General features: G+C 31.7%; 3 protein-coding genes across 9 annotated transcripts; 2 read left to right on the top strand and 1 right to left on the bottom strand.

Annotated features, from left to right (window-relative positions):
* Positions 1-78: 78 nt before the first annotated feature.
* Positions 79-7,299, bottom strand: Hn (phenylalanine hydroxylase). Of its 2 annotated transcripts, none has more exons than XM_071724751.1 (8): positions 7,098-7,299; positions 4,416-4,544; positions 4,193-4,347; positions 2,479-2,661; positions 2,142-2,338; positions 1,657-1,919; positions 1,132-1,361; positions 79-335 (listed from the first exon to the last, which is right to left on the bottom strand). In XM_071724751.1, the coding sequence occupies exons 1-8, from the start codon at positions 7,182-7,184 to the stop codon at positions 173-175; spliced, it is 1,407 nt and encodes a 468-aa protein (XP_071580852.1). In that variant the 5' UTR covers positions 7,185-7,299; the 3' UTR covers positions 79-172. The 2 variants fall into 2 exon arrangements, with proteins under 2 accessions (XP_071580852.1, XP_071580853.1); XM_071724752.1 differs by lacking the exon at positions 7,098-7,299 and adding an exon at positions 4,712-4,872.
* A 3,183-nt stretch (positions 7,300-10,482) lies between these two features.
* Positions 10,483-16,721, top strand: LOC139785586 (mitochondrial basic amino acids transporter). Of its 4 annotated transcripts, XR_011722004.1 has the most exons (5): positions 10,483-10,656; positions 11,286-11,490; positions 13,344-13,471; positions 13,938-15,086; positions 16,627-16,721. XR_011722004.1 is itself a non-coding variant. In XM_071724758.1 (4 exons), the coding sequence occupies exons 2-4, from the start codon at positions 11,451-11,453 to the stop codon at positions 15,027-15,029; spliced, it is 1,260 nt and encodes a 419-aa protein (XP_071580859.1). In that variant the 5' UTR covers positions 10,484-10,656; positions 11,242-11,450; the 3' UTR covers positions 15,030-15,120. The 4 variants fall into 4 exon arrangements, 3 of the variants coding, with proteins under 3 accessions (XP_071580859.1, XP_071580858.1, XP_071580860.1); XM_071724758.1 differs by lacking the exon at positions 16,627-16,721 and having other exon boundaries at positions 10,484-10,656; positions 11,242-11,490; positions 13,938-15,120; XM_071724757.1 differs by lacking the exon at positions 16,627-16,721 and having other exon boundaries at positions 10,484-10,656; positions 13,938-15,120.
* Positions 15,595-21,860, top strand: Klhl10 (kelch-like protein 10). 3 transcript variants are annotated; one of them, XM_071724754.1, is made up of 9 exons: positions 15,595-16,060; positions 16,394-16,721; positions 17,013-17,328; positions 17,407-17,859; positions 18,141-18,310; positions 18,657-18,826; positions 20,055-20,213; positions 20,488-20,692; positions 20,899-21,860. In XM_071724754.1, the coding sequence occupies exons 2-9, from the start codon at positions 16,495-16,497 to the stop codon at positions 21,143-21,145; spliced, it is 1,947 nt and encodes a 648-aa protein (XP_071580855.1). In that variant the 5' UTR covers positions 15,595-16,060; positions 16,394-16,494; the 3' UTR covers positions 21,146-21,860. The 3 variants fall into 3 exon arrangements, with proteins under 3 accessions (XP_071580855.1, XP_071580856.1, XP_071580857.1); XM_071724755.1 differs by having other exon boundaries at positions 18,141-18,275; positions 18,637-18,826; XM_071724756.1 differs by lacking the exon at positions 20,055-20,213.
* Positions 21,861-23,996: the final 2,136 nt, after the last annotated feature.

A 23,996-nucleotide genomic window follows, 5' to 3' on the forward strand; every position in this document is an offset into this window, starting at 1 on the left:
AATAAAATTTCTTAATATATAAAATGATATTTTTCTATGTATACGTATTTACTTTAATAAAAACTTATTTTTACAACATGATAGTACGATAATATTTTATTAAAGAATATATATACATTATGATATTATGTTATATCATGTCATGTAAGAATAACATAGGATAAAATTAGTTTTAATGATGTAATTTTCTTAATGCATCCATCAAAATTTGTACTTCCTGATTTACATTATTTACAAGAGCTTCCACTTGTTGTTTACTGTCAATAATGCTGATACTCTGCGTATAAGCATCATATCTGACTCCGAATTTTCTTGGTATGCTTTGAGCAAATTTCCTAAAATTAAAAGAATTGATTATTTTTCTTAGTTCTTATCCCTTCCGCGTTTATTTGGAACTATTACACAAATTGTAAATTTGCATGATAATTCTAAACAAACAAGAAGCGCATTATATCTTGCATGAAGTGCATTACGATTACAACTTTGCGATAAATGGCGATTTTTGGCGATTGTTTGATACATATATATACCAAACACGTACCGCAACATTAGAGCCAAAGCACATAACATGGCGTAGCGATATACGACGGTCATAGTCCTCGACCTGACAAATCAGGATACGCCAAAGCTTGTGCGTTACTTACGTCCACGACTACGACTGTCATATGTGCTTTGGCCCTTACTCTAAAACATACTGGTTCTTTTCTATACGCGCGAACCTAAAACTTATAGGATAACTGTAATTAAAATACCGAGTCTAAGATAAATTTTACACGAAATAAATATGTAAAATACATTGCTTACATCTATTTGTATTATATTTGGCGCGTTATGTTTGCAACATTTAACAACATAAGTATAGGTACTAACAGGTACCCTGCTTCTTAGTATTACTTACAATTAGTATAGCATGGTATCAACCAACTGGGTAATGTCAAAACGGCTATATCACAAATCACCAAACACGCGAAAAACGTTCTAGTACAGTTTGATACACTTTGTTTACTATATCAGAGTCACGCCAAAAATAGCCTATATTGCATACAATGTGAAGAAAACAAGTGTTGACCTGAGGCGAGATAGATAAGAGAAAATCTATTCGACACATTTATTTATTGTCCCCGTACTTACGTCATCTTTTCTTTTGCATCCTCGAAGTTCTCGGCAACATAGTATACGGGTTGATATTCCGTTATCGGGTATTTTTGCAATGCAGTCTTCGGTGGGTCGAAAGGTCGAAGCTCTGGCTTGTCGCTCAAACAATATTCCAATTCGCCAAAAGATGACAGCAGACCAGCACCGTATGCTTTTAATTCTCCATTTTGTCGACATATTCCGTATTCAACCGTGAACCAAAAACACTGCAGAAACAAATTATACTTATAATTTATTCAATATATTATTTATTTTCTCTTTCTTAAATAATGGAATCTTTGTTTTTTCCTTTCATTTTGTTTCTATTGTTAACAAACTCTGTTTCTATTGTTAACGAATACAATTAAAAGTCAGATTAACAATAGTATCTAATTTTTTAATTTTAGGTCTTTATAAGAGAATCTTTAACATATATTCATAACGTTTCGATTAATGTATTTTATATGGGTCTGCAACTATAATATTACATTTTTTAAATTTAAGCAAAATATTTTATGATACCGTTGCAAGTTTCTCTATATATTCGTCCGGAGCACCAAGGGATGCCAGACCAATAACTTGTGAAAATTGCGCAAAAGATGGATCGGCGAAAAGTGGCACATGGCCGAGAATCTCGTGGCACACGTCCGGTTCCGGCGTGTAAAGTGGTTTACTGCTGTGCCGTATATATTGCGTGCTGTGAAACACTCTGAAGGCTAATCCAGCTAGGAAATCACGTGAAGATAATAATCCTGCCACTGGGCGAAGTGTAAAACCGGTACAGTCTGAAAAATCAATTAAAAGATAAAAAACAGAATTCGATTATGAAGGTAAAATTGTGCGTGATTGTGTGAACCATTGAATTGCATTATTAATTGGTTAGCGATTTATCTTTTTTGATACAGATCAAAGAAAGGAAAATTGATTATTCAAAACTGAAGATAATTTAGCTTTCACAACGCTATCTAGCATTTTAATGTAATTTTAAATCAGCACCAAGATGTTACCCTTCAAGAAGTTGGATATATCTTCTAGTTGGGGTATGTTGTCTTCTCGGTAGCCGCAATTTTCGATAAGCAGCGGAAAAACGTGATTATGCTCTCTGCATGCGTACTTTGGATAAAGCTTAGTTAAATTTCTGAAAACTACGCTCCACGTAGCTATTTCTTCAGGTGTGTATTCCACTCTTGGAATAGGTTGTCCGCTAAAACGTAGTACATAAATACAATATTACATTTTTTGAAATTTATATGTTTTTATAAATATTTGTATAAATATCTACATGTCTAGCTTTACATGTCTTGCTATTTTAATACGATATACATCGTACTCTAATTCACTTACTGTTTGTAATGATAAGCAATGTCTGCGAAATATTTCCTTCTCTGTCGGTATACAGGATCCGTGAAACCAGGATGATCGCTATCAAGTTCGGCACCGTAAGACAAAATTTGGTTAGCAAACTTATCGAGGTCGCGTATTCTCCTGGGAAACCATGGTACTGTATTCATATTATCTTTGTGATTTCTGAAAAGAAGTTACAATCCACATTCTATTTTATTACCTTGACCACATAAATATTGAAGAATTTAAATATGTATAATATGAATAATGAATGTTTGACTGATGATTATGAAAGAAGGTGAATTGATAAAGATATTGAAATCTTATATTATATAGCTTTGTATACTAAACAATCGAAGCAGAATAATATATTTTATAGATGAAGAAAAATATTTTTTAGTTATCAAGAAGATCATCGTTTTAATATTAATGTGTGAGTTTGGAATATATGTATCGACGATTAATCGAACCAAATATTGATAATTATTTAGTTATATAACAGCTCCTTCATGAAGCTAGAATATTTTTTAACACATTTAAATTGATATTATAATAACACTGGTCGACGTGTCATATGCGGATTGGGTTTTTCGAGTCGTTTTCTATAAATTTTTGGCTACTGAATCCGAATCTGTCAGTAAAAATTTTCCATCACATTTGGTTTTTGAAAAAATTGAGGTCAAGTATACAAAAAACGCGTTTTTGGCCATTTTTTATTTTGAAGAATTCATTTCTGATTTTCCTCAGCCAACGGCTGGTGAGGCGTGAGCGCGAGTGCACCCTACCACAAAGAAACATTGTAGCTCGCAATAGATAATTGCGGATTAATTATGAGTTTGCTTAGCCTAAAGTATATTATGTCTAACCTTCATTTTAAGCTTTTTTCGAATTTTCTAACACATCGGGTTCATCACCTACCCAAGTAACACATCACAGTTAAAATGATACCTTTTTGACGTTATATTGATCCAATATATTAGGTCATTTTTTTGGTATACTTTGTCAAAAAGGGCCAAAAACACATTTTTTTGCACAGTTAACCTCGATTTTTTCAAAAACCAGATGTGATAGAAAAATTTCACTGACAGATTCAGATTCAGAGGCCAAAAATCTACAGGAAACGACTCGAGTACCCAATCCGCATCTGACACGTCAACCAGTGTAATTGATTTATTTATGTTTAACATGTGTTTTGTTAAAAACTATAACTGTTAATAAGAAATATTGCAAAGAATATTAGAAAAGAAATCTAGATTTTTAAAGTTTTTAAACGGTACATTGCGTTAAAAATTTAATTTACTTTAATTTGATTAACTCTAATTATAAGATAATATTTGTCACGTTTTACGCATATTAATAAATACTATTATCTCGACATCTGCCCAATAATTAAAAATTGTATTATATATATATATATATATATAATATAATATAATATATAATAATGATAGATTAGGTATACATAATATTTACACATAATAATAATAATAATGTGTGTGTGTGTGTGTGTGTGTGTGTGTGTGTGTGCGTGCGTGCGTGCGTGCGTGCGTGCGTGCGTGTGTGTTTACGTATGTAAATAATAACGTAATAAGAATAATAAATTAATAAATATAGTGCAATTATTAATTAAACAATGTTACTATTTATGGCAAAGTTATTGGAAATTGAAAAATATATTATATTTAATTTTTAAACGAATGTTAAAAATTACTACCTGGAGATTATCGAAAAGTAGCTGCATTGATCTCGTAAACACTCAATTACAGAGGCTATATTACCACCTGGTGCACAATCCACCATAAACTCATAGCCATTTGGTTGTCGAAGAGAACTTCTGGACTCGATGTGCAAGAGATTCACTTTGTGTTTCTAAAATAATATGTGCCCTTGACTATATGTATTTCAATATATCCATTAATCAATGAAATTTTACTTACGACAAAGAGCTGAAGATATTTTCCCAGCGATCCAACTTCGTCTTCTTCTTTCGGGGAAAAAATTAAGCAAGTGCTTCTAGCTGAATCTCTGCCTTCTTTGATGTAATTTCCGCCATGGATCAGCTTCGGCTAACACACATATATTCGAGAATAATTATAATGCGTTAAATAATAATCGTATTGAATAAATCTTTCTTTTGTAGGAATATTTTGATGTCTCCATTTATAGAAATCAATGTTTTAATATCTTGATATTTCAAGATTTTAAAACGTTTCGATAAAAATAAGACACATACCACTAACATCATTACATCTGCCATTATTGAATAACGGCGTTCTCGAATGTTCGCGTGTCGTGATAGTTAAACCGTAAAGTAAACTGCCGGATTAAAACTATGGTTGAGCGATCTTCCCATATATACGGTTGCAAGAATCCCCTCCTGTTTTAGATCTCATCGAGTGTTTGATGGAAATCCCGGTAAATCGAGAATCTTAAAGACTATATGCATATATAATAGTTCCTTATATATGCATAAAAGCAATACGATTACATGAGAAGCAAGGAGGACTTTAAATAGACGATCAAGTTTTTTGTTATTTAGAAAAAGAAGTGTAAAATTCCAAATACTGTAATCCGTGAAAGGTTTTGCATCATTTTGATTATAGAGAACAGTTTGGAAGTCAAGGCCGATATCTCCTTGTAACTTCCTTCGAATGGAATGAGTTTATCGTTTCACTGGCATTTATAAATTATATATGACGAAACAATTTTTATATTAAGGAAATCTACGGAAAAATATTTTTAATAATTCTTTTTATTATTGTCATAATATATGATATTATTGTTAAAAGTATACAACACTAAAAAGTCCGCTGTTTGATTAATGACTTTGTTTATGAACGCATCCAATATGCAATAAATGATTTTATTTCATCAGATGTTATATGTGTTGAAAATATCGATCAATATGTATGTCGAATCAAAATTAAATTGCTGTTTTTTTTTCTTTTAAAATCCTTTAAAACTTTATATATTTGTTTTATTATAGATGTCGCTATATACATCTACGTCTTTAGACATTTATAAACAAGCTAAAAATATACATATAAAGTGATGAGCATTGCTTATGTGAGGTTTTATATAGTTAATTATGATTAGCATGATTAGCCAATTTGTGTGATGAAATCACAATTTGATGACGTTATCATGTTTGATTCATAAGTATTATCTGAATTTGTAAATATTATTTAGAAAACACTTTATTGAAGTTTCATTAAAAAGTTATTAAACCTTTTATTATTTAAAATTTAATCCTTTATTAAAAAGAAACTTTTTATTGAAATCGCATTAATTTTATATCGATTTACATTTAGAAGTAGTATATCACACTGCATTGATGTAGCATAGTATATATTTTTTGTACGTAAAAAATAAGTAGATTCTCTGCATTTATTAATAGTGTACAATCATGCTATTTTTGAACTAAATATAAATTATAAGCTACAAATATTAAAAAATATCTTTATAAGTTTAGTGTTATTCAATTTATATTAAGTTATATTGTTATATTTTTATATTGTTATATTTTTATATTGTTATATTTTTATATTGTTATATTTTTATATTGTTATATTGTAAGTTATATTTGTATTAGGGCTCTGGCACATAGAAAAATTGAAGCAGTAAGACTTAAGCAGTAAGCAAATTGACCAATCACAGTGAAGAATTCTCGAAAACTTAAGATAGCTATTGATCAATTTGCTTAATTGATTAAGTCTTAAGTTTTACTGCTTAAGTTTTTCTGTGTGCCATGGTCCTAAAAGTTATATTAAGTTATATTGTTTCTCTATAAGTTTATATTGTTATTTCTAAATTTAACTAATGTGGATTACTTCTATTGACAAGTCATTCTGTGTATGTTATAAGCAGCATAGCACATTTTTCATGCACAAAAAATCGTAAGTTCTCTGCATTTATTAATAACATAAAACCATGTTATTTTTAAATGAAATACAAATTATGTGAATCACGTATATTAAAAAAATATCTTTATAAGTTTATATTATACTAATGTAACTAATGTAGATAGCTTCTTTGAGAAACCTGTGAATGTTTTCTCATTTTTTTTGGTCTGGAAGTAAGAATATCCATTGTAGAGAATAATTATTTTTAATAAAAGAGATAGCATTTTATTTTAATAAGCAAATTGGAAGAAATATGACACGTTTTGTTATTTTGCTAATAACAATTTTATTTATCTCGCAGATCATTAAACACGACAGCTCTCTCACTTTATATGTTCCTAATCACATTGCTGAACAACGGATTCTTAAATGACCACGACATCAATTATTACACTTGCGTTCTCCTGATCACTTGAAAATGACATTACATTCCAACCATACGTCAACACGTTACGAGCAGATTGGCTTTCTGACTTTCCAGTCCCGAAGCACTCATCCATAGCGTAACGGAGATCGTGAGAATATTTTAAATTGTAATTGTTATGCCGCTGATGATGGCTCAATGCGGAGCCGAATTGTTCGGACAAAGATGTAAAAAGAATTAAATAAATTTTGATTTATTACGCACAAATAACTGCGTTGACTCTTATGGCCAGATTTAATCTTTATTGTTCATTATCGAGAGTCCTAATTAATTGATTTGAATTTTATTTATACCTTATCTGGAGGTGAGCTGCTAAGGATCAAACTGCTATCTTCTACCTCCTCAGCGTTTGATGTTTGATGTCGTGTTTGCGCATACATTGTCACGTTCGAAAATTTGAAAGTGCACACAGTCAATTAACTTTTGTTTGAAATGACTTAATTGTTCTTTATTCGACCAGCGACGCGGAAGAACTGGTGCTTAGAACGGCGTGACTATCAGTTTTAACAGGTTACTTGGTAAAAGAGTATCCTAACGTTGTGAAACAATAAGAGCAATAACTGATATATGTATCGATAGCGCATTGCTGTGAAATATATCGTAAAGGGTCAAGGAGTTATCAAAAAAGTAACGCACACGATAATGTAGTATTTTTCACAGATTTTATGAAATTATTGATCTTTTACGCACACAAATATATTTCTTTTAATACTACAATACGTCTTATAAATACCTAATTATTGAATTAGAAATATTATATTTTATATATTATACTAGTGTCTTTAGAATTCGCGCATATGAAATGTATAGTACAATTCTTTGTGCTAAAAAAGTAATTTTTTTCTGTGGTAAAATTGTGTCCACGCAGTTGTTTTTAAATAAGAATAATTTTTGAAGTTAACGAATGAGCGCTCTTGTTTGTAAGTTATACATGAATCAAATATGGCGCGCATCGTGTACGTATAGGCTGTCTTATTATCTCTCTGAAGATTTCACAACAGCTATATATGATATCTAAATATCAGTATTTGGAACTTGCTTAATAACAGAAATTTTCTAACTGCATATATCACTGAAGTAACAGTAAAAAAGTAAGATAAGTATATTAAATAAATTTTGATCCAAAATGTGTGCCTAATTTGCACACTTTTTTTTATTTTATATAATTTTTACGAAAAATTTACGAGCTCCATCCTCTTCTGGGTCAAATGTTACATCATTCTAGGTCAAATTAGGATATCGCTTTTTAATATATTTTTGTTCAAATAATGTTAGATTGTCATAAGAGTCATTTCTCAAAAAATTCAAAATTTCGATCACGTATAAAGCTATAGGTTTAATCAACCAAATCTTAAAGAATTATATATGAAATAGGGGTAGAAAAGACTAAAAAATGTAATAGAATTAGAAATAGCAAGATATCTTAAAATTTGTGGACGTTACAGCTACTACAGATATTTCTCAAAAAATTATAAACCTTTGATCGCGTATAAAGCCGGGTGTAATCGACCAAATCTTAAAGAATTATACATGAAATAGGGGTAGAAAAGATCGAAGAAGATAATAGAATTAGAAATAGCCCGAAATATCTCAAAATTTGCGGAAGTTACAGCTAACACAGACATTTCTAAAAAATAATGGACCTTTGCTCGCATATAAAGCTAGGTCTAATTAACCAAATTTTAAAGAATTATATATAAAATAGGGGTAGAAAAGACCAAAAAAGATAATAAAGTTAGAAATAGTCCGATATCTCAAAATTTGCGCAAGTTATAGCTACCACGAACATTTCTCAAAAAATTAAAAATTTTATAAAAAATGAACCCCTTTACCAATCTTCGCCAAATTCAATATCAACCTTCGTTTAATAGTACACAAAATATATAGTACACACACGGACATGTTTGTTTCAATTTTTACTACAACCAAGTACAATAATGCATTTTGTCTATCAAATATTTATGCACATAATATAATAAAAACCAATCTTAACTTTTCAAAACCGGTCAACCATTTTAAAGTCGTCAATGGGTGTTCAACACATAAAGTCACAAATACACGTTACTGCAACATCTCTGTCACCAGAAATTTGGCTGTTACATGACAGCGACATGTTAATCACGTTTCGAACCCCAGTTGAGACGTCGCGCGTCGCTGTAACATTACGTGCGACGAGTTAGCACGTCATAGCGACGTGCTTGCTATGTGCGCCGTACGGTGCTGTTAGAGAAGGATAGATACTTCAAAATATATTTCAACATATCGTCTTATATTTTTTTATCATAATTTGTGTCTAAGTTTCAAGTTATTTAGCGTTTATGCGATAACAATTAAAAAAAAAAACAAAAAAAGACATACTATGATAAGGTTTTTTCGAAAACTATGCGAAATGGTGTTAAATGCAATCTTCTACGACGTATTCTATTATGATAGCAAAACTAGGCGCAAAACAGAGATACAATTATAGAGATGTAGTAGAAATGATGATATAAGTATTAATAAGTTTATACTGTAATATCGTATTACATAGAATCGATGTAACGATATTATTATTAGCGATCTTGCTCGACTAACTGCATTTAATAAGCTGTTTGAAAAAGAATCTTATTAATAGGAATATAAACAAAGAAATAATATATAATTGAAAGTACATTTTTATTTCGCCTATAAATAATAAACAATTAAAATTCATTTAATCGACTACAATTGGCTAATCATCATGACAATCCGACCATTGGTTTTGGTCAGATTAATCGTCAAGACATTTCGACCATGGATTTTGATCTTTTCTAAATTGATATAATCTTTGATACTTATATATGAGCATTTCATTTTAAATAATTAAATTAGAAATAATATTATAAAAGTTTAAAAGAAAATGATAAAAGTTATTTTTAATAATTATTTTTTTATAAGAAACAAATAATTATCTTTTATACGACATCTTATTTGACATTTCTAAATAATATCTTTATGCTATCTGCAATTTATATTACCACTATTTTACGAATGAAGTTGTTGTCTCTATGAGATAAGTCTTTATGAGAATTATCTACAATATGAAACAAAATTTATTAGTAAAATACTTTAATATAATTACAAATAACACGATAGATGTAAAACTTTTAAATTATAACATTTCATAAAATCAACCGAAGATAATTCAATATGGATTCAATTAATGTACAAAATGTATTGTTTCGAGTATTTATTTCTTTATTATAAACTATTCTTTATTATAAAAGATTAATGTTGGCTTCTTGAAATCTTTCTAAATATATTTACTTTATAATTGCATTATACTTTATATTTTTATTTATTACGTCTTTCTATGAATTGAAAAATATTTAACTTAATTGAATGGATTGATCTTAATATGATAATTGCTATCTTAGGTCGCGTGCCGTATCATCTAAGCGTATTGCTCTTCCTCGTTTTATCTTTACAATACTCAAAATAACTCGTGTTATTATCTATCGTATTATTGATCGCAATAATCACGTAAGCACTTGCAATATGTAAATGGTGCCAATATAAAATGAAATACATGTATTCTGAACGTTATTAAGACTCGATCAATCTTATCGTGAAATGTTTGACCCATGCTTCGCTAGGTCACGATGGCAGCTTATAGCGGATGCATAAATGTTGCTAACATATTTTTCAATAATATTCAGCACAGTGTTATAATGATATTTGTGTGGGTATGTCAGTGGTTTGATAATGCAAACAGTGATCTGTGTACCAAGAAGAAGCTGAAAGAAATGCCGACTTCAGTAAGAAAGACGATTCGACGAAGGAGGCACGCGGAACGATTATTTTTGTTTAGACGTTGCGTACATGTGATTTTTGGTAAGAGACAAACGAGTGATTTACGATAGAATTTATTTGGCATTGATAAGTGAAGTTTTTATTACCGTCTGGCAAAAATTAAATATAACTTTAGGTGAAATAGTGTTATTTAAAACAATCGATTATTAATTAAAATAACGCAGTTAATATATTTAAATTAAACTGTTGCAACTACATCGTTATACTATTCTTCTATTTTCTTTATTTCTATATTTAATAGTTTTAAACCAGCAACATATATATTCTAAAATATGTTATGAAATGGACACATTATACATTTAAATTTATAACAAAAACATAGTTTAAATCAATGAAAAAATATAAGAAGGAAGAAGGGATATAGAAAATCTAACACTATCAAATTAATTAGAAATATTACGATAATTTTATTTTTACTTTTACAAATTATTTAATAATATTTAAAATATTTAAAAATATTTAATATTTAACAATATTTATAAAATAAATTAAAGAATAAATTAGAAAACAATTTAAAACAGTTTAAAATCGATAATATTTCTATAACGTAAAATACTTTTTAGCTCTAATCTTAAATTTACTTACTGTTGACTAATTATTTTCCAGGAATAAGCAAATGTTTTGTTTAAAGTTTAATTTAAAAGAATCAGTTATCAGGCTTTCATGGATTCGAATTTATTGGCCGCTATAATTAACCGATCTACGACTTGCACAACTTTCGATGCATACTTGAAAAGAACGAGATTTGAAGACGAGCCTTTCAGAAGCAGACGATATTGCAAGTGGAAGGTCATTGCAGATAATACAGGGCAAAGATGGCTTGCTCGCTTGATTTTCTTGCTGGATGTTTGGGAGGTAAAATTTTAATTATAGTTTTCTTGAAGTGTTTTGGTGTAATTTATATAATTAGCTGCAAAATTATTTATTGTTTTCAAAATTTGTCGTTTGCTTGATAAAAAGGTGTAATCGAGTTAATAAAAATGTTAAAATTATTATTTGCTTTTCATATGTACTTGACTTGCTTAAATAAAAATGTGCAATCCAATGGAAGTTAAAATTATCAGTCTCTTTTTATGATAGATATACTTGAGTTGTTTAAAGTTTAAATGACAATAATAAAAAGAGAAAAAAATATTGTATCGTACGATTTGGTTATCACAGATTGAGATATTTAGAATAACATATTTAGAAACAAACAATTTTGTGATTTCCTGTTTTATCAAACTTACTCAAATAACAATATTTATATCAGCTTACGTTTTCGCTTGTTATGTCGTTAGATAGAAAAATCTATTGCAAAACCATACTTCGTTCTATTTAATATTTTCGTCATGTAATGTTTTACGCAAATATAAAACATATGGTACGGCAGTCATATCACATTAACACTTCCCAGATAGCCAAGCGTGATATAGCATATTGAGCAAACTAATGTAGGATTGCATGTGTTGTTATATATTTGCTGTAAATTTGCTGACATCAAAATAGAACACTGTGTTACAAATACAGCTACATGACTGCTTATACATGCAATCAATTGACGCAATTTCGAGAGCAAACGGTCTACAATACTTGTACGTTATGTTGTCTGCAACATGTCAGCAACATGACAGCAATGAATGATTCGTCGTTCCATCTTGAGCATCATGACGCAAACATGATGGCAACAACACATATATATAATATGATTTCCATCCGTTGTTGCGTATATGTCTTCAAGCTATGAAGTTTTTTAATTGTAGGTTGTTGCTAACAAAGTGTTAACAATATGAAATTGTCACACGTTTGTAAAGAATGTGCAAATATCAGATCCGATAGATGGCATCCGATCGGTTCTGTTTCTCATATTTAAAATATGACGAACGATAGTATATGAACGATATATATATATGACGAAACTGCACAACTAATATCAGTTGTATCGTGGAGTCCACTTTTATAATAAAGTGTGGCACACTTTTAGATTGATGTAACCTTATATTAATGATACCTTTTGAAGACATTTTTGAAGACTGATAATAATTAAATAAACACAATACATAAAATGTATATATTTTGCAAACAAATCTGATTTCTTAATTAATTATAATTTTGTATATAAATTTGATTTTTACAATCCTCTTATTAAAACGTCATTAAAAGGCTAAAAAGGTCATAAAGGTCACGTTTTTCAACGTCTTGAAATGTCGTCATCGGTCTGGGACTTATTCCTGTCATTTTTACGTTATTATTACATGATTATAAAAGGATAATTGACGTAACGATTGACCATAAACTGACGTGAAAATCACGTGACGCTGCTGCCTGGGAAGTTGCCCTCAAATTGCAATCAATATGCCGTTAATCGTGAATGACAACGAGTTGTCGTCAAGTTGCTGTCACAAATCATCTCTTCACGGATAACAAATCCGTGTGAACATGTTGCTATCAATTTACCGTGAAGAGAATTAGAATTCGTGTGAGTTCAATCCGACAGACATAATCCTGTCTCACCTTGTCCCTAAGTTTGTCAAAAATAGTTGCATCAACGATTGTTGCCAACATGATAGCAATCTCACAGCATTTGGCTATCTGGGTTATAAAAAGCGAATATATATCTCAATACTATATAAATCAAATAGAAGTGAAACAATAGCAATTTGATTTATTTAAGAGAGTATTTATATTTGTATTGTCAATACAATGAAGTTTATTTTATAAAATTTCAGGATGTGCCGGTATTATGGTGGGATATCCTTTGGATACGGTTAAGGTTCACATGCAGACTCAGGATTGTCGTAATCCAAAATATCGAGGCACCTGGGATTGTTTGCGTACCATATTCGCGAAAGAATCGGTATTTAAAAAAATGATGATATAGAACCGTGTTAAAACAACAAATTACACTTAAAGTTTAGTCGCTTTTATATTTGCTTGCAAAATATAAAATCTAGTAATAATATGCTATTCACATATCTTCCTAGTAAACAAAATGATAGCAGTCTATCGGCAGATTGGTAACAGATTTGATCAGACATGTCAGCAGACTGACATCAACTGCATTCACATTTAATTTATGTTTTGTCAACAGAGTCCGCTAACATAATCAGCAGAAAACCCCGCAAAGCTTGAACAATTCCAGTAGGATCTGCTCGATTTCTGCTGCCAATCTGCTGTCTGATTATTTTAGTAGCCTCTGTTGGCGTTCTGCCGACATCATGTGATATATCGGAACATCAAATCTGTAGCCTTTCTGTCTACAAAATCTGTAGATACTTGGCAAGATCTGCTTTCGACAGACTTGACTGTTTGGGTTTGTATAGGTGAGTGGCCTTTATAAAGGAATGTCTTCGCCAATCGCAGGAGTGGCTGTGGTGAACGCCATCGTCTTCGGCGTTTATGGATATACTCAGCGGAACCTGTCCGAACCTGATCGATTGTCATCGTATTTTCTGGCTGGTGCATCTGCCGGGCTTGCTCAAACTCCTGTCGCAAGTCCAATAGAATTAGCAAAAACACGTCTGCAATTGCAGTCCACGGGCCAAGGTAACTTTCAAGGACCGATGCAGTGCTTGAGGAAGATCTATAGGCAGGAAGGTTATCGTGGCGTCTCTAAGGGTCTAGGTATTACATTCCTCAGGGAAGGACCGAGTTACGGCGTATACTTCGTGACCTACGAGATGTTGACCAAGACGTCTTCGAAGCAACCGATTTCAACACTTCATATGCTGTTGGCCGGGGGATTCGCTGGTGTAGCTTCTTGGGTGATTTCTTACCCTATTGATGTCATCAAGTCGCGCATACAAGCGGAAAGTGGCAATCGTTACTCGGGGGTTTTGGATTGTCTCAAGAAATCTATACGCGCCGAAGGATACAGTTGCTTGTACCGGGGCTTGAATTCAACGATCCTTCGAGCGTTTCCAACGAACGCGGCGACTTTCGCTGTAGTCACATGGACCTTCCGATTATTTGGTGAGCAACCGAATGAGGCACCGAAGGTGGAGAATATCGCGTTGAAAACGTCGATGCAGACGAAAAATCGTACGGCGAAAGGATACGAATCCTTCGTCAATAAGTGGAACGTGTTATTCGACGGTATTTCAAGGGGTAACGGTTTTGTTACCCCGTCATACTCCGTCAGATTCATGTTGCCGATCAGCAGGCTAATGCCAGATAGCAGCGCCTGCCTGGTTCATGACTGTAGACGATCGGGTTGCAAGCACGACGCATTGAAGCAGGAGAATACATCCGAGGATGGGGGGGAGAGAAAAAGAAAGTCAAGAAACGATGAAGGAGTCGAGGAGGACGAACATGTTGATGAAAAGAAGGATTGTAGCAACGTTAAGATGGCCATAAACATGTGTACTTGTAATCTCCAACGCGTACTTGGTGTCTCAAACCTGGATAATACTTGACGTCATTGCAGCGACGAAGTCTTTGGCACATGATGTATATTGTTAGTGCAATATAGTGTAAGAAAAGGAATACAATATTCATTTAGACAGATTTTTTTCTAATAATTAATTTAATTAATGACGAATATATATATACATATGTATATCACAAGCAATGCAAGCATCCACAAAATGGATGAATAATTTAGCTGAGGAATGTTCTTACGTTAAGAGATGTGAAGTTGGATTTGGATTAAAGTTGCAAACTCATTGGGAAAACTAACTATATATTCAATTCAATAATCGAAGTAATTGAGTAAGCAAAGAAATAACTAAAAAATTTTTAATGTGTATGTTATATACTTGATCTCTATAGGACATATTTGATCAGTAGATTCTTTATAATAAGATTTATAATATATTTATATATTTATGGAAAATGTGTTTTAATCTTCTTTCGGTTGTTTTATTATAGCTGCTTGATTTAATCATTTTAATCGATACATCAAGACTGGCGTGCTTTATAAATTTTTATAATTTATATTGATCTATATTCTTAAAATGAAATTAACACAATTAATATTTATATCAAGCTCGCTATGAAGCAGGAACAGAAGGATCTCTTTTGTCAAGCAGCAGTCTTTGATTGATTGGCGGACATGTAAGACCACATGTCACAGCCTGACGCGACATTTATTCGCTTTTAAAATCATACAAAATAGTTTGTATTCCTCTTACAATCCCCTCACCGATTTTATTCCACATTCTCACTCTTCTGTATTTCTTCAGTCTACAAATTGGTCTTCAGTCCTCCCCCGGCCCACGTGTCAAAATTTTGACACATTCCAAATTCTCAGCACATATGAACTTACACGGCAGCACATTTCAGCTATTGATCGCGAACAGGATTTTATTGTAACCACGTTTTACATCAAATCGAAAAATTATCAAGTTGTAAATTGTAAACATCAAACCTGATGTCAAGATTAATACGATTTGTTAACCTCCCGTGCGATTGCTCTAAATTTTCAGGAAACAATTATTCTTACTGAGTAAGTATAAGTTAAATTAATAAATATATAGGATATACAATTTTTAAAAATAGCGATAACATAGACAAATTTTGAAATAGTTTAAATATATTTGCATTTATAGTATTATATATACTTAACCAATACAACACAAAGTAATTTATTAGTAATTTATTGAGGTAGTATATATGTTTTTATATTATTTTATTATAATCCAACATTAGTCTAATATCAAATTATTAATAAAATAATTTTAATGTTATAATTATAAAATTTCTGCGTAATTCTTTTTAATCTTTTACAATATTGCAATATATTTTAGAATTAATATTTACTAGCTGTTTTTTTTTACAGGTCTCTGTTGAAGAAATCAATTAATTTAATTAAACTATTTAAATGTCGTAATCCGTCATATCGTCGCGGCAACTAAACTCTTTATATATTCAAATTTTGATATGGATGCAGAGCCAACTACCAGTAATAAGAAAAATGAAAAATATAATACAAATAACCAACGTTTGATAGCTGAAAGTGGCGGTCGTTGTATGAGCACGCAAGCGATGCAATCACTCTATGATTTCCGACAGAATAATCTGCTTTGCGACGCAATATTGAGATTAGAAGATGGTGGTGTCTTCCCGATTCACCGAGCTATACTTTCAGCATGCAGTACTTATTTCAGGTTGAATTTTAATCGACGTATTCGTTCTGGATTTCACATTAAATTATTTTATAAATTTACTATGTACAAAATAATTAATTAATAATTATTCCTTACAAAGATAATTAAAAATGATAACAACGACTTAATAATTGTTTTGTTACTCGCATTTCTTATACCAATCTTTTTTGATATGGTAATATATAGCTATATATAAATAAAATAATAAAGTATATATAAATAAAGTAAATAAAGTTATTAATAAATATCACTTTAACTGTCATAATCTCTATTGTTTAATTAATTTTACAGGGCATTATTTACAACTACATTGCATTCTCGTGAGAAAACCGATGTCCTTTTGCCAGGCGTGACAAGTCCAATGATGAATCTCTTGCTGGAATATGCATATTTACGATCCATTGATGTGAATCAAGAAAATGTATGTGAATTGCTGACCACCGCGGATTACTTAAGCATTGTAGGTGTGCTTGATCTGTGCTGTGACTATTTGAGAGATAACTTAGCGCCGGAAAATTGCATCGGAGTGATGAGATTCGCCCGTCAACATTTCTGCAAGAAATTAGAAAATGACGCTTACCGTTTCATTGTAGGACATTTCGTCGAGGTGCGATTAGCATAATAATTCACTTATGTATGTCGTTCCTTCACAATATAATCTTTCGTTTTTCTTGATTTATATTAGGTATCGCAGAGAAGCGAAGAAATTTTACATTTGCCTATCGAAGAACTGAAACCGTTAGTCGGCGCTGATGAATTAAATGTTAAAAGCGAGCAGACAGTTTGGGAGTTGGTTTTGAAATGGATAAATCACGATCCAGAATCTAGGAAGGATTATATCGTCGATCTAATGAAGAATATTAGACTCGGTCTCTTAGACACGCAGTTCTTTTTGGAGAATGTCAAGGATCACCCTTATGTCGTGGGCAACGACGCATGCAGACCCATTATTATCGAAACTCTGAAATTCTTGTATGACTTAGAGATGATCACTCAGAAAGACGGAGAAGTACCAACACCGGAAATTGCACGACCCAGAGTCCCACATGAGATTCTGTTCGCCATTGGTGGATGGAGCGGTGGCTCTCCGACAAATTATATTGAGACATACGATACAAGAGCAGATCGATGGATTCCGGTAGTATTAGACAATTTACAGCTTTTTAAACACAATCTCAATAAATCTTTGACATTGATATAGCATTGCAAGTTTAGATTTGTTTATTATGTCATCTGTATACATAACAAACATAGAAAAACAATTGTTTACTTGAACCCATTTAGTTCATAAAAAAGAATCATTGAGTGATTGGACTGATCTATTATCCATTATTCTCGAACCACATACTAAAATTGAAGAAAATGGTTATTTTATTAAAATTTTAACAATTTATTTGTGTGAAATTTTGAGCCCTTTAGATTGAGGAAACAGATCCGACTGGTCCGCGAGCTTATCATGGACTTGCGGTGGTTGGTTTCGATATTTACGTCATTGGGGGATTTGACGGCGTCGATTATTTCAATAGCTGCCGTTGCTTCAACGCGGTGACCAAGGTGTGGCGAGAGGTTGCTCCCATGAACGTTAGAAGGTCGAATATATTTCAAAGGGGCTAGTCACTAGTCCTGCTATTTAGATAATTTTAATTTTATTGTTTATTTATCTATAATAAAGACAATTAAAGAAAAAATAGTGCAGTATGCAAACACAACAAATATTTAGATACATGTTTATAGTTACGTTTAAATATATTTTGTAATTATATAGTTACAGTAATAAGGTACATATAACAGGCTGAAGAAAATTATATATAAAAGATATAAAAAAGAAAATTGCATATAGACGTTATACAAATAAAAACCAAAGTTCAGTGACTAGCTCCTTGATAGTATCACCAACAATGAAGGCTCGCATCAGAATCTTTTCATTTGTCGCAGATGTTATGTTAGCGTGGCAGTCTTAAACGATCTAGTTTATGCAATGGGAGGATATGATGGATATCATCGACAAAAAACGGCGGAACGTTATAATTACAAGACAAATCAATGGTCCCTCATTGCATCAATGAACGTGCAGAGATCTGACGCGAGTGCAACGACATTAAACGGTACTACTTAATTCTTAATAACTATATTCTGATATGTCTATTTTACCTATCTAAAAGTATTGCAGCATAATCAATCTCTTTATTATACGTAGATAGATTTGTCTAAAATATCTGGTAGTATAAGTATTATATAAATAAGTATTTTGTAAAGAAATTTTTTAATAACATATAGTTCCTGTAAAAAAGTAAAATAAACGTAGATGTAAGTAATTTTGAACTATACAATTAAAAGAGAACAATAATATGTATTGTAATAAAGTTATTTATTGAGAAGGAATAAGTACGAATACATAAATTATAAAAAAATCAGCGTAGGTATCGTTTATTCGACCCAACTGGCAAATTTATTTAAAAAACGCTACGTTTCGACCGTAGATTTCGGTCCTTTTCAAGCGTATGGATACAAATTATTAATTAGTTAAGCATAATGCCCAAACTACGCCACATCTAAAAAATAATTTGTGCGTTGAGGTCCAAGGAATTAAAATATAAAAATGTACGTTGGAACGACATATTCATTAGTCGTTCGATAGTCGAAGGACTTGTTAGATCCGTGGCAGTATTCGACAGTCGTATATTAATTTTTAAAGCTTAACTAATTAATAATTTGTATCCATACGCTTGAAAAGGACCGAAATCTACGGTCAAAACGTAGCGTTTTTTAAATAAATTTGCCAGTTGGGTCGAGTAAACGATACCTACACTGATTTTTTCATTATTCACTGGCGATTTAAATTCTCATTTTGGCCATAAATTACAAATTTTTAAAATTTTAAATTAAATAATTGTAAGTTTATTATTTTTATTTTACAATATAATACAATAAAATAACTATTATAACGCTTATTGGTAAATTTCCCATATGTACACAGAGAGAAATTTCTCTTAGAATTTACCTTGAAAATCGTCAGTCGTGAGACAACATGTATTACGAAGAATTTTATGCGAGCTATTCTATGATTAATATCTACCATAATAAAAATATTAATATATATTACAATAAAACATGTTTGATTCATTTTACTAAAATATATACTAAAATTTCAATAATTTTTCAATTATTATAATTCTGCTTGGTAATTTTTATTACGTTGTTTGTAAAATGTCTTTTGCATATTTAAAAAATTCCTATCGTTACCGATAATATTTGATTGGTTGCCAAGTTGTCCCAAGTTTGTAATGAATTTAACGGTAAAATATAACGAAAAATTCTCTCCGTGTACTGTAGATAAGATATATATTACGGGCGGTTTCGATGGACATGACTGTATGAATACAGCCGAGGTATATGATCCAAGCACCAACCAGTGGACAATGATAACAGCAATGAGGTCACGTAGAAGCGGTGTGTCGTGCATATCTTATCACGGCTGTGTTTACGTTATTGGTATTAAGACATGTACTTATTACAAAAGAAATTCTGTCACGGCATTTGCGTTACTTATACATAAACATGTTTATATACACGAGAAAGTTAATTCCAAAATACTCTTTTTTTCTTATGCACACACACACACACACACACAAAATTATTTTAATGTATATATTTATTTAAAATTTAACTTATTTCTTAATTACGCAGTTCTTTCATAATTGTTTTTCTTATTTTACAGTATTATTATTATTAATTATAAGAAAACTAATAATTTCTTTTTATAAAGGAGGCTTCAACGGAATATCGAGAATGTGCAGTGGGGAAAAATATAAGCCTTCTACGAACAGCTGGAGCCATATTCCCGATATGTATAATCCGCGTAGCAACTTTGCCATTGAAGTTATTGATGACATGATTTTTGCTATCGGTGGTTTTAATGGTGTTACTACAACATACCAGGTGGAATGTTACGACGAGAAAACAAACGAATGGTAATTAATTCTTCCATGTTCATCTATTTTATCATTGGATTATATATATAATCTATAAGAAAGGACGAAATAATTAATGCTAAAAATAGTTATGAATTTAATGGCAGTGACGTGAATAAAACTCTCAGTTTAATAACAGTTTATTCTCTTCAAAGCATATGTTGCATTTATGATTCTTCTATTTATTCCTACAATTCTAAACATAGGTACGAGGCGACAGACATGAATATATGCAGATCAGCACTGTCGGCCTGCGTGATTATGGGTCTTCCAAATGTATATGATTATATTCACAAGCATCGTGAGCGCTTGATGGAGGAAAAGCGCCAAAAGTTATTGGCTCACGAAGTACGTCGGAGTCAACATCAGCAACAGCAACAGGAGCAGCAGCAGTCGAGGCAAACCTCGCAACTCGGTCAAATCATACCGACACCACCACCTCTACCACGCTAATAATAATTAGCAAAAATGAAAATAATAACAATTGGCAGTACTAAAACCAAACATCATTATTATGTAAATCCGCCGTGTAACATTTGTTTCATTTAATTGATTTGCAATGGAAATTTTGGATTATTGCCAGACGCAGCATGAGATGGCGACCAGAAGAATGAGGGCCAACTGATTAATTGTCAGAAGCACAGAGATAGCTGTTTATATATTTGCCAATAATTATTTTTATCTATACACTCACGAAGAGAATATTTTATTATATTTATATAATTTTCAGACTGCCCTTTACTCATCTTTGTTAAGTTAAATCTTTTTTGATACTGCAGATATTTCTATTAAAACTTTTTGCGATTTTACACATGCTATATAGTGTCATCTCAAATGATTAAATTAACTAAGATAAACAAAGAAATAATTCATTCTTTTCCCATTTTAAAGACTAATGATATCGATTGAATTATTGCAATAATAATACTCACATTAGTAGCATAAATTAAAATTATTTGCTTTGCGCAAACAAAAGGTGTGAAGCAAATGATAAAATAAGTCAATAAATACAAAAAATAAAAACAAAATTTTATGAAATAATAATTTCGCGATATACATGAGAAATTACACGCTTATTTGGCATTTCCTAAATACGACGTTGTATGAGCGATTGCGTGCAGCAATGACACGTGTAACAGAAAATAAAATTGCATTAACCTGTATAAAAGTGTTGCTTATATTTACTTCTAAAGGCCTCCGCACAATGAAAAAATTGAAAAATATAAGGAACAAGGAACATATTAGCGATTATAGGACTAAGGAATCAGGAATAAAGCTGGTGTAGCATTGATACATACACACGGCTTCCGATAGGTTAAAAATCTGTTGCCTGTATTATTCCCTGTTTCCGTTGCCTGTGTTTTTCATTGTGCATCCAGTTTTATTCTTGATTCCTTAAGTACTAATTGCTAATATCTGTTCCTTGTTCCTTAGATTTTTCATTGTGCGGGGACCTTTACACTTTTATCTATTAAGTGAATTGCACAATTAACTTATGCAATTCCTTTTAAGCAGAGTTAACTACATTATGATTCTATAGTTCCTGCTAAATTTCAAAGGCGGGGGAGAGGGGGGCTTTGCACTCTCGCCGATCCACTTTGATCTTAATAAGAATGTTCTGGAGAGTTTGTCAAAATGCTACGAAGTTGACGAAAATTTAATATCATATTCTATATTCTCTTTCAAAGTTCGGGGCCACAGACCGATTCACAATTTAGATAAAAAGTTATCAATTTTTGAATATCCAAGTTTTAACCCGTAATAACCCTTATGAAAAAGTAGTACTGGTTTTAATACTGGAAAAAGTATTGGTGAAAGTACTGGAGACATAAGTACTCAAAGTACTACTAAATTCGACCATACTGACTTCGTCAGTACTCCTTCCCAGTACTCATCCAATACTCATTCAGTGTGTGTACTCCCTCCAGTACTTTCTCCAGTATTCCCCCCAGTACTCCCCCCAGTACTCCCTCCAGTACTCCCACCAGTACTCCCTCCAGTACTCCCTCCAGTACTCTTTTAGTACTTATCGAATAATCGTGGGATACTAACGTGTGGTACAGGCGCAGGGGAGAGTGGGCACCCTTGAACCACGTTTTTTCAAATCACATTAAAAATAATTTTTAATAACTTCATTATAATATAAATGAGACTATTCGATGTTTAATATAATAAACTTTGTTTGTAAATGATTTAAGAAGTAAATTTTCAGAAATATTTTGCAAAAATAATGATTTTTCGAAATGCTGCGTTTGTCACAGTGGACCCCATGCGTGGGGTCGATTGAGCCATAGCGTAGGGTACACTGTGACATGTAATGTGAAAGGTACCCAGGTAGCAAACACAAGTCATTTTGACGTCAAATACTAGTCATGTTTGTACAAATGACGTCAAATGACCAAAAAGCGACTATGTCTTTAAAAATGACATTATACTGACGTTATTCCATAACATCATTATGACGTCTATTTTTAGTCATTTTTGGTTAGGTTAGTCTATGACATCGGCGACTAATAATGGACGTTTATAAGACGTCATTTCTTAGACCATCTAAAGACGTCATTTTAAAGACGTCTTAGTCGTCCAAATAAGGTCTTTTTGTAATATAACTATTTTTACTTCTTAATATTGTTTAATAAAGTAATAATAAAATAAAAACCACAAAATTAACTGCAATATGTTTGTTTAGCAACTTTATGATTGAAGTGGCGAATTTATGGTATAAGTGGATGTAGTTGCGTGTGATTATAGTTTTATGATAACTATTTCACGCAGTGTTATAGCTATCAAGAAGATTATCATTACAAGATTTTTGAACACTTTAAAGATGTACCTGTTACCCAGGTAGCAAACACAAGTCATTTTGACGTCAAATTTTGGTCCTTTACTGACCATTCCTGACGTCACTAACTGGCGGCATAATGACGTTAAAATGACGGTCTAATGTCACAGACAATTGACGTCATTTTCTGACGTCTTATTGACGGCAAAAATAGGTCCATTGTACGACATACCGGTTTCTAGAAATGTTTTTTATGAAATTAAAATGTTAAAATGTCTACTTGATAAACGTTTATAAAAAAATGTTCTTTTTCTTTATCTAAGAAACAAAAACTTTTTTAACTGTTTCGTTACATGCCATGTGCGTATAGCCGCTCTCAAGGCGGTCACCCATCCTAGTACAGTACCGCGTCCGAGTCGCTTGACTTCGATGATCTAGTGACCCATCCTAGTACAGTTAATAAGGAAGCATCAGGGTGAGAAGATCGTCACTGTCCACTAGATTATCGAAGTCAAGCGACTC

Source organism: Temnothorax nylanderi, unplaced genomic scaffold, assembly GCF_030848795.1.
Source record: "Temnothorax nylanderi isolate EJ_2023f unplaced genomic scaffold, tnyl_v1.0 TNYL_tig0835_pilon, whole genome shotgun sequence".
Taxonomy (NCBI): Eukaryota; Metazoa; Arthropoda; class Insecta; order Hymenoptera; family Formicidae; genus Temnothorax; species Temnothorax nylanderi.